General features: G+C 35.7%; 1 protein-coding gene across 1 annotated transcript in view; it reads right to left on the bottom strand.

The window, feature by feature from the left end:
• The window catches only part of LOC118829601 (cilia- and flagella-associated protein 43-like), a gene marked incomplete at its 5' end in the record, with an annotated part of 163,249 nt that overhangs the window by 92,730 nt on the left and 58,416 nt on the right, over window positions 1-12,103 (bottom strand). The window contains 4 exons of the mRNA XM_036736554.1: window positions 698-870; window positions 1,946-2,086; window positions 2,769-2,872; window positions 11,352-11,500. Of these exons, the coding sequence (XP_036592449.1) occupies window positions 698-870; window positions 1,946-2,086; window positions 2,769-2,872; window positions 11,352-11,500 (567 nt within the window). The remainder of the gene's footprint in view (window positions 1-697; window positions 871-1,945; window positions 2,087-2,768; window positions 2,873-11,351; window positions 11,501-12,103) is intronic.

Below are 12,103 nucleotides of genomic sequence, written 5' to 3'. Positions count from 1 at the left end.
TGTGTTTTCTTTCACAACATGACTATTATGGACATGTTTTGCATGACTACGCATGTATAACCTATACTGAATTGCTTGCCTTCTCAATGCAGGGTTGGGAGAGGGAGGGAAGAAGGGAGAGAATTTGGAAATCAATGTTTTAAAAGTGAATGTTAAAAATTGTTTTTACATGTAACTGGGGAAAAATGCTAAATAAAAGAGACAAAAAATAATTGATCACCCAGTCAAGATTATGATAGCAGTTATCTATTGACCTCCAGGATATCTCATTTCTTCCTCAATGAATTCAATAACTGTCTCATAGGTCACCCCAACTTCTGCCCTTATATTAGGAAACTCCAACAAATATAAAGATACCCCCTCAAATATCCTAGCTTGCCAGTTCTTTGATCTACTCATTTCCCATGACCTCTACCCTACCTCAGCTCCATATGGAATGGTTATCACATTGATATTGCCTATCACCCACAAGTGTTCATGAAATTGAAATGCTTAGTGACTGCCATATTTATGGAATATTTTATGATAGGCTCCAAATTAGGCTAATATGAATCCAAGATCAGCAAAGAATGTGTCAATTAAAATCCTCTGGGATGAGCCAAGAAAATGTGACCTAATCCATATATTTTATTTGCCTTAATTACTAAAGGAAATGATATATTTATATTTTACTATATTAATGGCAACAGAGGAATACCTTTTGAGGAATACCATAGGTACAGATATATGGCACATGGCTACAAAAGCCATATATTTTTTCACAGTCGAAATCCAAGACAGCAGAGGTTAAGGGATGATTTATTTCATATAGAGTCCTTGCAAATAATTCATTTTTCAGTCTCCCTCTTTCATCACTATATTGGGCAGCATCTAAAGATTTGGGGAAGAGAAGAAATCACTTTAGATATATTTGGAATTTAACTTTTAAAACCAATAAGGATATTATGTAATGTGCTATTTATGAAAAACAAAAAATGTTTGAAAAGATCATTTAACACTAGAAGGACCAGGCACATCAGATGACACAAAAATTTGTTTGGTCCTTTGAGGTGTTCTTAAGTTCTGGTCCTTTAAGCATCACTAATTGGTGAAATAAGTCTGAGTCTTTTAGGATTATTTATACATTTTTTATTCTCCAGTATTAACTCTAGAAGGACCAGGTACATCAATTGACAAGGACATCAGTTGACAATATTTGATAAGTCTTTTCTCCTACCTATGGAAATGTACTTTAACTACAAATAATTATAAGCAGATATTATCATTCTCCTTTGAAATAAAAAATTCTATCCTACTATCTCTATCTTCTTTGCCTTGTGGGTAAAACACAATGTTGTTGTGCCAACTTGTAGGTTGATCCTTTGAAAAGGTACTCTAGTGTTAACAAGTTGTATGCCATTGGATAGATCACTTATATTCCTAGAACTTAGAAAACTCAATAGTTCAATACATATGTAGAATAAAGTAATTCATGGGTGTACAAAGAAACCTAAAACAAATATAAAAGCATTCTGGTAGTTTTGGCTTTCTTATACTACTCTAAGCATAAACATCATTTATAAATAGATATGTTTCTGTTTATAGCTATTAACTTCTTTTGCATCTACAGTAAACCAAATTGGAGAATTTATTTTTGTACGTCTTTTTTTGTTGGGGAAGCTTTCATTACATTCTTGTTATTAAAATAACTAGCCTACAGTCTAACTGAACTTACTTAAAGTATATTTGAGGATATGAAGCAGAAAATAACATAAAATAATCAAACAATTTAGCAGTGGCTTAAGTTCTGCAGACTTTTCCAATAGGTTGAAAAGGGAAAGACTCAGGAGGAAGTTAGTAACAGTATTCTTACTATGAAATAGTAACGCAAAATAATTTAGTGATTCTTAATAATTTAATAATAATTATCTTAATAATAATAAGTATTATTATTATGCTCCTTTACCTGCTAAGATTTCATCAGTCAGGGTGAACATTTCTAGCTTGCTTCTTTCGTTTTCTGAAGATTCTTCAAGGACTGTTACTTGAATTTTGCTAGTTCCCCAAACACGAACTGTAGATATTTGTAAAATGTTACCACTCACCTCTGAAAATAGACATTAGTAGACATACACTGGTGATCATTTTAAGAAATTTGCGTATTCAAATTAAAACATCTAATTACAAGCTACTCCACGATCAAATTTTTATTTCTGGATTTTCTGGGCGGGACCAATAGGATTTTATTTATAGAGTAATTCTACAATCCAAAGTAGACATTTTATTCATAAAATAGCATATTCTTTTATCAAGCCTCTAAGACTCTAGATTTATAGCATTTTTGGCATTTCGTATTTTGAAGACAGTGGCATTAAGGGCATGAAAGATATTTTCATATATATGACCTAAAATTATTTCTATTTCCACCATACCTGAAGCTTAATGTGATTTCAATGATTTATATAGGGAACAAATAAAGGATGTATGTGCAGCAAAACATGAGGTAAAGATCTTCATTAAAAGTAAAATATTAATGTAATAATATTCAAGGATGAATGAACACAATTTATCATTCGAAACCAAGAAGATATTGGCTGTTGTATGCAACTTGTCTCCAAACTTCTGTGTTTGCAAAACTCTTATTTCTAAATACAATGTGAAAGATTTTGTAAACTTCACCATCACAGTCGTTACACTCATAGTTCATTCATTCTCAAAACTTTGACCCTTTGGAAGAAAGAGACTAAAAATATCTAAATTAATAAATGTGACCTCTGTATGTATATTACCTGTAAATCCAATAATCCTGAATGTTTCTGAGGCTTTGGAACTTAATAAGAAGATATGTCTATCAGACGTTCCAATTATCAAAAACATACCATGCTGGTCATAACTAGAAAAAAACATAAATATAATTATATTGTAGGTTTTTTCTTATTATAAGAGAATATGTGAAAGGGACTTTAGAGGTGATCTAGTCCAACCCTTCCTCATTTTACAGATGAGGAGACTGAGGCCCAGAGAGATTAAATGATTTGCCCAAAGTGACAGAGGTCATAAGTAGCAGACCTGGAATCTAAACTAAGGTCTTCTGACTCCTAATTCAGTACTTGACACTGTGTCACATCATATTTCTTAGAGCTCTGATTGTTAAGAAGTTCTTCCTTATTCTTAAATGGATCTGTCATCTTATTAATGTATATGTTCCTACAATCATACACACGACGATGCCTTCGAGCTCAACTAGCTTGTCCAATTCTTTGCCCATGTCTTTCCATAACTCCACCACTGGGAAACCACCTGGTATTTCAGGAGATGTTTGCATTTTCTCTTGATATCAAAGGATCAGTGGAGTTCACAGGTTGTTCATCAATTATTGTTTCCTCTCATCACATGGGCAGACTATTTCTTTTTCAATCATACATTTCTCTGGTGATGTTATTTACTTCTTCTTCTAAGTAGTTCCTTATTTATTATGTATCATAGCCTATTCACACTTTCCTGTGCTTAGCACAGAGCCTGGCACATAGTAAGTGCCTAATAAATATTAGTTTATTGACTGATTGATCACATGACTCTCCATTACTTCAGAGATTGTAGTGTTCCATAACCTGAAGAAATACTGGAAGAAAATCGGTATTAAAATTATCACTGGAGGAAAATTGGTATTAAAAAGATGGGCCTTTATTTCAGGGAAAAGTTTAGGGGTGATTAAAGGAGTTTAAACTTTTTTTAGAGTCAAACGACCCACTTTTCTTTCCTTGTGTAATTCTGGGACCAATTGCCCATTTGTAGCATCTATCTGTGATGTATATGCGTGTGTGTGCACACACACATATATGTATACATATATGTATACATACATACATACATGCATGCATGCATGTATGTATATAGTATTTTTTGCTAAGCACTGTGTTCAACTCTGGTGATAAAAATAGAAAACTAAGACAGTCCTTGAAGGGGCCCACATTCTAATGGAGGAGGCAACACTATGGGACATTATGGAAGATTTCAGCTGTAAGTCAGATGGAAAGGTTCCATGATCCTTAGGGTGCAGTGCAAAAACAGGTCATACCTCTTCTTTAACATTATTTCCATTGCCAAAGTCTGTCAATTTTACCTTTGCAACATCTCTCATATATGCTTCCTAAAGGGTAGGAGGAGGTGATGTGGTCAGACCTGCACTTTAGGAAAATCACTAGTGGCTGAATGAAGGATGGATTGGAGTGGGGAGAGACACGAAGCAGGCTGACCCAAGAGCAGGCTAATTCAATAGTCAAGGTGAGAGGTGATGAGGACCTGATCCAGAATGGTGGCAGTAACAGAGGAGAGAAGGAAATATATTTGAGAGATGTCGTGAAGGTGAAATTGACAGACATTGTCAACAGAGTGAATGGTAGAGGTGGGGGCAGGATAAGAGATAGTGAAGAGTAGAGGATGATGCCTAGGTTGCAAGCCTGAGGAACTAGGACGATGGTGTTGGGCTTAACAGTGATAGGGAAGTTAGGAGGTGAGGAGGGTTTAGGGGGAAAGATAGTAAGTTCCATTTTGGACATGTTGAATTTAAGATGTCTACTGGACATCCAGTTGGAGATGTCTGAAAGTCAGGTGGAGATGAGAGATTGGAGGTTGGCAGAGAGGTTAGGGCAGGATGGGTAAATCTGAAATTCATCCACATAGAGACAGTAATTAAATCCATGGTAGCTGATGAGATCACCAAAAGAGATAGTACAGAAGAGTGTGATCTGGATGAGGATCAAGAAAAGGAAGCTGAAAAGAAAAGGCTAGAACAAGGAGGAGAACGTTGAGAGAATATTATCCCAAAAACCTACAGGAAAGAGTATTGAGGAGAAGAGGATACTCTGCAGTGTCAAAGGCTACAGAGAGGTCAAAGAGAATGAAGAGTATGAAAAGGTCATTGGATTTGGTAACCACTGGAAACTTTGGAGAGAGCACTTTTGATGGAATGATGAGGTTGGAAGCCATATTGTAAGAGGTTAAGAAGACATTGAGAGAAAGTGGAGTCAACTACTGTAGATTGCCTTTTCAAGGAGTTTAGCTACAAAGGGCAGAAGAGATATACTATGATAGTTAGCAGGGATGGAAGGATCATGTGAGGGTTTTTTGAGGATGGGGGAGACGTGGGCATGTTTGTGGGCAGTAAGAAAGGAACCAGTAGACAGAGAGAGATTGAAAATATATGAAAGAGTAGAGATGACAAAGGGGCAATATATTGGAGAAGATGAGGTAGAATGGGATGACTTGTGCAGGTAGAGGTAGGGAGTAATATCACCTCTTCATGTGAGATGGGGCAAGGGAGAAGATAGTGGCAGAAGGCATATGAGTGATATGAGATGCAGAAGAAGAGAAGAGGAAAATCATGGCAAATGGCCTCAGTTTTTCTGTAAAATATGAGGCAAGGTTCACAGCTGAAAGGGTAGTGGCAGGAGAAGCCATGAGAGGTTTGAGGAGGAACGAAAAGGTTTGGGTTACTGTAGATAGTGCAGTCGTGAGTTGATAAGGTAGGCACCATAGGATTGCCTAGCAGCAAACAATTAGGGCCCAGTTGGGGTTGTGCAACATAAATTTGTAGTGGTCCCCATCAGAATGGTTGTGTGGTTTTCTCCACCTTTGTTTCCACATGTGTAGGAGAGAAGATGGAGGATAGTGGAAGTGATCCAAGACAGAGGCTTTCCAGAATACATTGGTGAAATGATAAGGCGGCAAGAGACTTAAAAGAAGAGTTTTCTAATGTATATAGAGAACTGAGTCAAATTTATCAGAATACAAGTCATTCCCCAATTGATAAATGGTCAAAGGATAGGAACAGGCAATTTTCAGATGAAGAAATTAAAGCTATCTATAGTCATACGAAAAAATGCTCTCTAAATCATTGTTGATTAGAGTAATGTAAAAACAATTTTAAGGTACCACCTCACACCTATCAGATTGGCTAATATGACAAAGTAGGAACATGATAAATGTTGGAGAAGATGTAAGAAAATTAGAACACTAATGCATTGTTGGTGGAATTGGGAACTGATCCAGCCATTCTGGAGAGGAATTTGGAACTATACCTAAAGTGCAACAGCACTGTGCATACCTTTTGATCTAGCAATACCATTACTAGGTCTGTATCCCAACACAATCAAAAAAAAAGGGAAGAGGACCGACATGTACAAAAAATATTTATAGCAGCTCTTTTTGTGGTGGCAAAGAATTGGAAATTAAGGGGATGCCCATCAACTGGGGAATGGCTGAACAAATTGTGGAATATGAATGTAATGGAATACTATTGTTCCATAAGAAATGATGAGCAGGAAGACTTCAGGAAACCTGGAAAGACTTGTATGAATTGATGCTGAGTAAAGTGAGCAGAACCATGAGAACATTGTACATGGTAACAGCAACATTGTACAATGACCAACTTTGATAGTTAGCTTTTCTCAGCAATACAATGATCTAAGACTATTCCAAAAGATTCATGATGGAAAATGCTTTCCACAACCAGAGAAAGAACTATGGAGTCTGAATGCAAATTGAAGCATACTATTTTCATTTGTTTTTTCTTTCTCATGGTTTTCCCCTTTTGTTTTGATTTTTCTTTTATAATATGACTAATGTGAAAATATGTTTTAATATGATGGTACATATATAGCCTATATCAGATTGCATGCCATCTTGGGGATGGGGGAAGGGAGAGAGGGAGAAAAAAATTTGGAACTCAAATTCTTATAAAAGTGAATGTTTAGAACTGAAAAAAATGTAAAGGGGAAAAAATGAGAAGAGGATAGAGTAGAGTTGAACTGGTTCACCTAAAGATCAAGATGGGAAAACGAGAGAGTGGCAAGTGCAGGTGAGATAGCCTGGGAAAGAACTGAGGGGTTGAGGGACTCCTCATGGTGTGGGTAAAGAGTTTGGCAAGGGTAGGCAGAGGGAGTGGTGGAAAGACGATAGATTATGGTCAGATAAGGGGATTTCAGGCTTCTTGAACATACAAGTGGTGCATTTGTAGGCATTGGCAAGATCAAGTGCATGACAACCTTTGTGTATGACTGAGATGTCATAGAGTAGATCATAGGAATTGAATAGTTTGAGAAAATAAGTGGTTAGAAAGTTTGAGACACCTTCTGTATTAGGTACATAGGAGAGATCTTGTTAGAAGAGAGCCTTTAAGGAGAGTGTTTTGCTCTACTGAAATAATTTTTTAAAATCAATAAATATTAAACATAGTGGAATCTCTGATTATCTATATCTTATAGCCAATTTTGTGATGGTATAGTTGTGTTTCACTGTGGAATATCACATGCAAAAGCCTTCACATTCTGTTCTAAAGAACCTCATCAAGGAAGACCTCATTGCTTATATAAGTTATCCTCAGGAAAATTTTACTTAGCTAATGTTTATGTGGCACTTGAAAATTTGCTTCACATATATTATCTCATTTAATCATTACAACAATCCTTTAAAGGAGGTGCTATAATTATCCACATTTTATAGATGAGGGAACTGATGTTGAGAAGTTAAGTGACTTGCTCAGGGTCATGAAGCTAGAGTGTCTGTGGCCGACTTTGAACTCAGATATTTCTGATTCTTAAGTCTAGCACTCTAACTACTATACCACTGGACTGGTAAACTAGACATGTAGGTTGATAGTTGTTCCTCTTGCTCACTTTTTTGGCAATGGATTTTTTCCAACCCTTTTGGTATTTTCACTTCTTTCATATACCTTATTAACTGCCTCTAGCATAGATCTCTTCGCTAGACAATTAGTTTATTTCAACTACTTTTCCTTTTTCTGTTCTCTTTAGCTCTATTCTATATCCTCTATAATTCCATCTGAGATTTGATGATGAAGAGTTAGTTACAAAATCTTGGTAGATTTTTTCCATTTTTTCTTCTGTTTTCTTATTTTAATTCTTACATGCCCATGAGATAAGTTTCTTTACACTGGTTTTACATTTACATTTCACTACTTCTCTCTGTCTTATGAGATAATATCCTCCCCATGACAAGTAAGTCAATATTTGTGTAGGTTGTTTTAGTTTCTTTAGGTATCCTCATTATGGTAATCGGTTTCTATTAGTTAAATTTTGTTATGACATTCTTGTAAATTGGTCCCTATGTCATTTGTTTGATCCCTATCCCATTTTCCTCATCAACATTTAAATAGGTTAGGATGCAGTTGTTTAGTTATACATGAGTTCTTTTCTCAAATAAAAGAATTCATCATGTATAGGTATGAAACTTTCATGGAGACTAAAATCATTTGGCTTCTCTTTTTCCTACTCTATGTTTTCCAGCATATGATATGCCATCCTCATTTCTTATCATCTTTTCATTGAAGTCACTGAGTATCAAAGTATATATATATTAATTTCATTTGGAGGATCTTACTAAGTTTGTGGGATTTTCTCTACCCCTTCATTCTCTATAGCAAATGTTGATGCATAAACGACAATGATTTTCATAGGAGGCTTTTTGTAAATACTTATCATGAATCCTGCAATGTAAGGAAATCTAATAATCTAGGAAATGATGTTTGTTGATTTTGTTTACACTGTAAAACCAATTCCACCACCTCCTTCATTTGTCTCTCCATTGAGAACTTGTGAGCCAATCTTCCATCTGAATACAGTTTCTCCTTCTTTGTTCCGGTTTGTTTACCACAAGAGTGTCGAGAATGATATAATTCAGTCATTCCAATCATTAGTAAAGAGCTAAGCTACCTAAATTCATAGGCTGTCTTAAAAAATTGTAGACTGTGTGATCCCCTTTTTGACATACTTCCAACTGTCATTGTAGAAAAGAAAAGAATCTCTACAGGCTTGAGGGCCATTTTTGTGTTTTTTTCATTGTGTAGATTACTACAGCCAAAGAATCAATTTCTGGATGACCAGACAACCTAATTTTGCAATCAGCTAGGTTGATCCTCAGAAAATAGATTAGTCTTTTTCTGGTGCCATTACTTAAACAGCCATCATGAACTTGCCAAAGTGTGTGCTCCATCGGGATAGCCTTCAAAAGGCCAGGATTACTTTCTTGCCATAAAGAGGCATTGGAGTAGGTAGGGCTTTGTAGAGTCTCCTGAAATCTAACTTTCTATATTTTCTACCCACTGGTGGTAGTTCTATGCCCTTTGAGGCCACAAAGAACACATCTAATCCAGCTTCCATAGGAGCTGAAATCAAAATGGACTTTTACAAATAATTCTGAATAAATACAGTAAGTCTAAGAGAATAATACATTTTCAGTATCAGCCTCTCTTTTAGATGGTGATTTTAAGTATTTTCTGTTAAGGAGGGATTTATATTTGTGAACATTCAAGGTGCTATTTCATAATGTTTTTGAGGTTATGGGAAAACTATCATGACGTGTCTATTTCTTTCACAATCATATTACTTTGTCTGAGAGGATAAAGTGTAATTAGTAAGTGGCTGGTTTCAAGAAACAGATTTCAGGGACTTGTTCTGCCTAAGCATGAAAGAGTCAGATAAAATACTGTGAACTGGCCTTTCTAGACTTCTAGATTAATTCAGATTTCCCTGTGGAAATAAACATCATGATGATAACAATAGTGACTATAATAATTTCCACGTATGCTTTAATAATAAGAACTCAAATCTATAAGCCACTTAAGGTTTGCAAAAATACATTCTTCATGATAGCCCTTTGGGGTAGGTAATTTGAAGACTATTACGCCCATTTTACAGATGAGGAAGCACTATGAAGCTCTGTGATTTTCCATTGGTCTCACAGCCAAGTAAGCACCTGAGATGAATAGAATCCAAATTTTTTGGAATTCAAGTCTAACCCTTTGTCATGCTGTATGACAATGAAGTTCAGAGAAGTCAAGTGAGTTTCCCTGGTCACACATCTGGTCATTGTCATAGCTGTAGACCTAGTCTCCTCACTCCAAAGTCCATGTTCTTTCCTCTACACCAGACACAGTTTTGTTAACGTTTTAAAGTCAAAGGGGTATTGGGAATGGTGAAAGAAAAGATGAGGCTGTTCCTTCTTTAGAGAAGAGGGGAGTCAATTCACATGGCAATCTTTTATAGATCAAGTTTGAGAAAGATGAAGGGATTCTCAGATTAAGTCAGAAGATTTTGCTTCAGAGGCTTAGAGAATAATGATGCTTATGAACTTGGCCCTATTTTACTCTAGTTTATTATTTCTGAATTTATAATTCTCTTTCCCCCTGCTGAATCCCAGAGTGACCAGGATGTAATAAAAGAATGAGGTATGATGTTGGGAGAAATAGACATCCTTGATGGCAACTTTTCAGAAAGGGGATTCCATATCCCTACTCTTGACTTCAGAAATAAAAGCTCACTTCAGCCAGAGATCAGGTCAGAGATTTCATCCAACAAAGGAGGAGCCTTGCTACAAGCTAATGGCTGCATCCTTTATAGTGACCAAGATTGATTATGCATAAATGTCATGGACACTTTACAAATTATGTCCAAGAATATGATAAACTTACCAATCCCTTAAAACAGGGATATACCTCTTCTTTGCCCAGTCAAGGTATTGTTATGCACCCTAGATTCTGGGAAAGAAGACATAACAGTTCAGAGGAAGGATATGGATTATCCCAAGGACTCAAATTCTATACAGGTGATTAGTTCAGGAGGTGCTTCTTCAAGTATTTGAAGGGCAGTCATGTGGAGGAGAGATTAGACTTTTGTTTGGACCTGGAGAGAGAACTAGGAGCAATGGGAAGAAGTTACAAAGAAGCAGATTTAAACTTGATGTTGGGAAAAATTTCTTAACAATTAGGGCTGACCAAAGGGAGAATGGGTTACTTCAAAAATGGTGGATTCCCCTTTGAAGATTTTTCATACTTGTCAACCACTTGTCAATATGTTCTAGTGGGGATCCCTTTTGAGGATGGGTTGAACTAGGTCCTTTCCTACTTTCTAATTTTTTTATTTCAATCTTATGATTTCAGTCACAGAAAATGACATGAATGAAACACACTATGTCAACATAGTTTGTTTGAAATAAAAATCCGTCATGTAGGGTTTATATAAACAATTTCCAAAAGGAGCTGTATTATTCCATCATGGTACCCTACAACTAATCCCTGATGATATCACAAAATAAAATATTTTATAATATTTTGAAATCTCTCAAAATTTAAAATTATAAAAGCAAAAAATAGAATGTCAATAAACAAAAAGTTATTCATTTCCACATTAAACGAGGATAAAATAATTATCTGATAATTTAGCAAATAATTAAAGAAGTCAAAAGCCTATTGTCTTTATGTTAGGACCTCAGAACTATTGATTCATGGTTAACATGAATCAGCTAACATATCATACAAGGTATCACAAATAGCGCCTTTTCCAGGTTTTACTTACTGCACATGCTTTATAGAAGATCTGGTCAGAAGGATTTTGTGGACAAGTCGAGGGGATTTGATATTAGAAATGTCAAGGAACAGCAAATATCCTGCAGTGGTCCCCACAGCCACTGTAAGTGAGGAGGAGCAGCAAGCCATATCACCTACCTAGTCAAAACAAATGCCCAAATTTTTAGCTTTAGCATAAAAGACTCACATCAAAACTCCCTCAAGGATTTGCAAGGTAGCACCAGGTTCTAATATAAATTATAAATACATATGTAATACAGGATAGGGACTGGGGTTGGATCTATGATTTTATTGGTATAAATGAACTCTCAAATGAAAAGACTCCCTCTACCAATGTACCTTCACCATTTCAAGAGAGTTTCTTGGAGCACTGAGAGGTTAAGTAGCTTGCCCAAGGTCATACAGCCAGGAAGTGTCAGAGGCCTTTTTGACTCCAATACTGGCTCTCTATACACTACAACATACTGCCTCTCATATGTAAAATAGGAAGATCACATAAAATCATGTATATTAAAGCACTTGGCAAATCTTATGCATGATATAAATATCAGTCATTATTACTGCTACTAGTATTCTTATTGATAGGTGAAGCTAATTGAATTCCTAAGGATACATAGAAACATTTAACCTTTAATGGAAATGTAACCTTGTCAAGAAAATGTATCCATGAATATATTAAGAGTTTATGAGCTACTTACTTTTAGCTATAAAATCATTATTAAAGTTAGATTAATCATACTA

Source organism: Trichosurus vulpecula, chromosome 8, assembly GCF_011100635.1.
Source record: "Trichosurus vulpecula isolate mTriVul1 chromosome 8, mTriVul1.pri, whole genome shotgun sequence".
NCBI classification, from domain to species: Eukaryota; Metazoa; Chordata; class Mammalia; order Diprotodontia; family Phalangeridae; genus Trichosurus; species Trichosurus vulpecula.
This window is presented reverse-complemented; position numbering and strand designations above follow the sequence as displayed.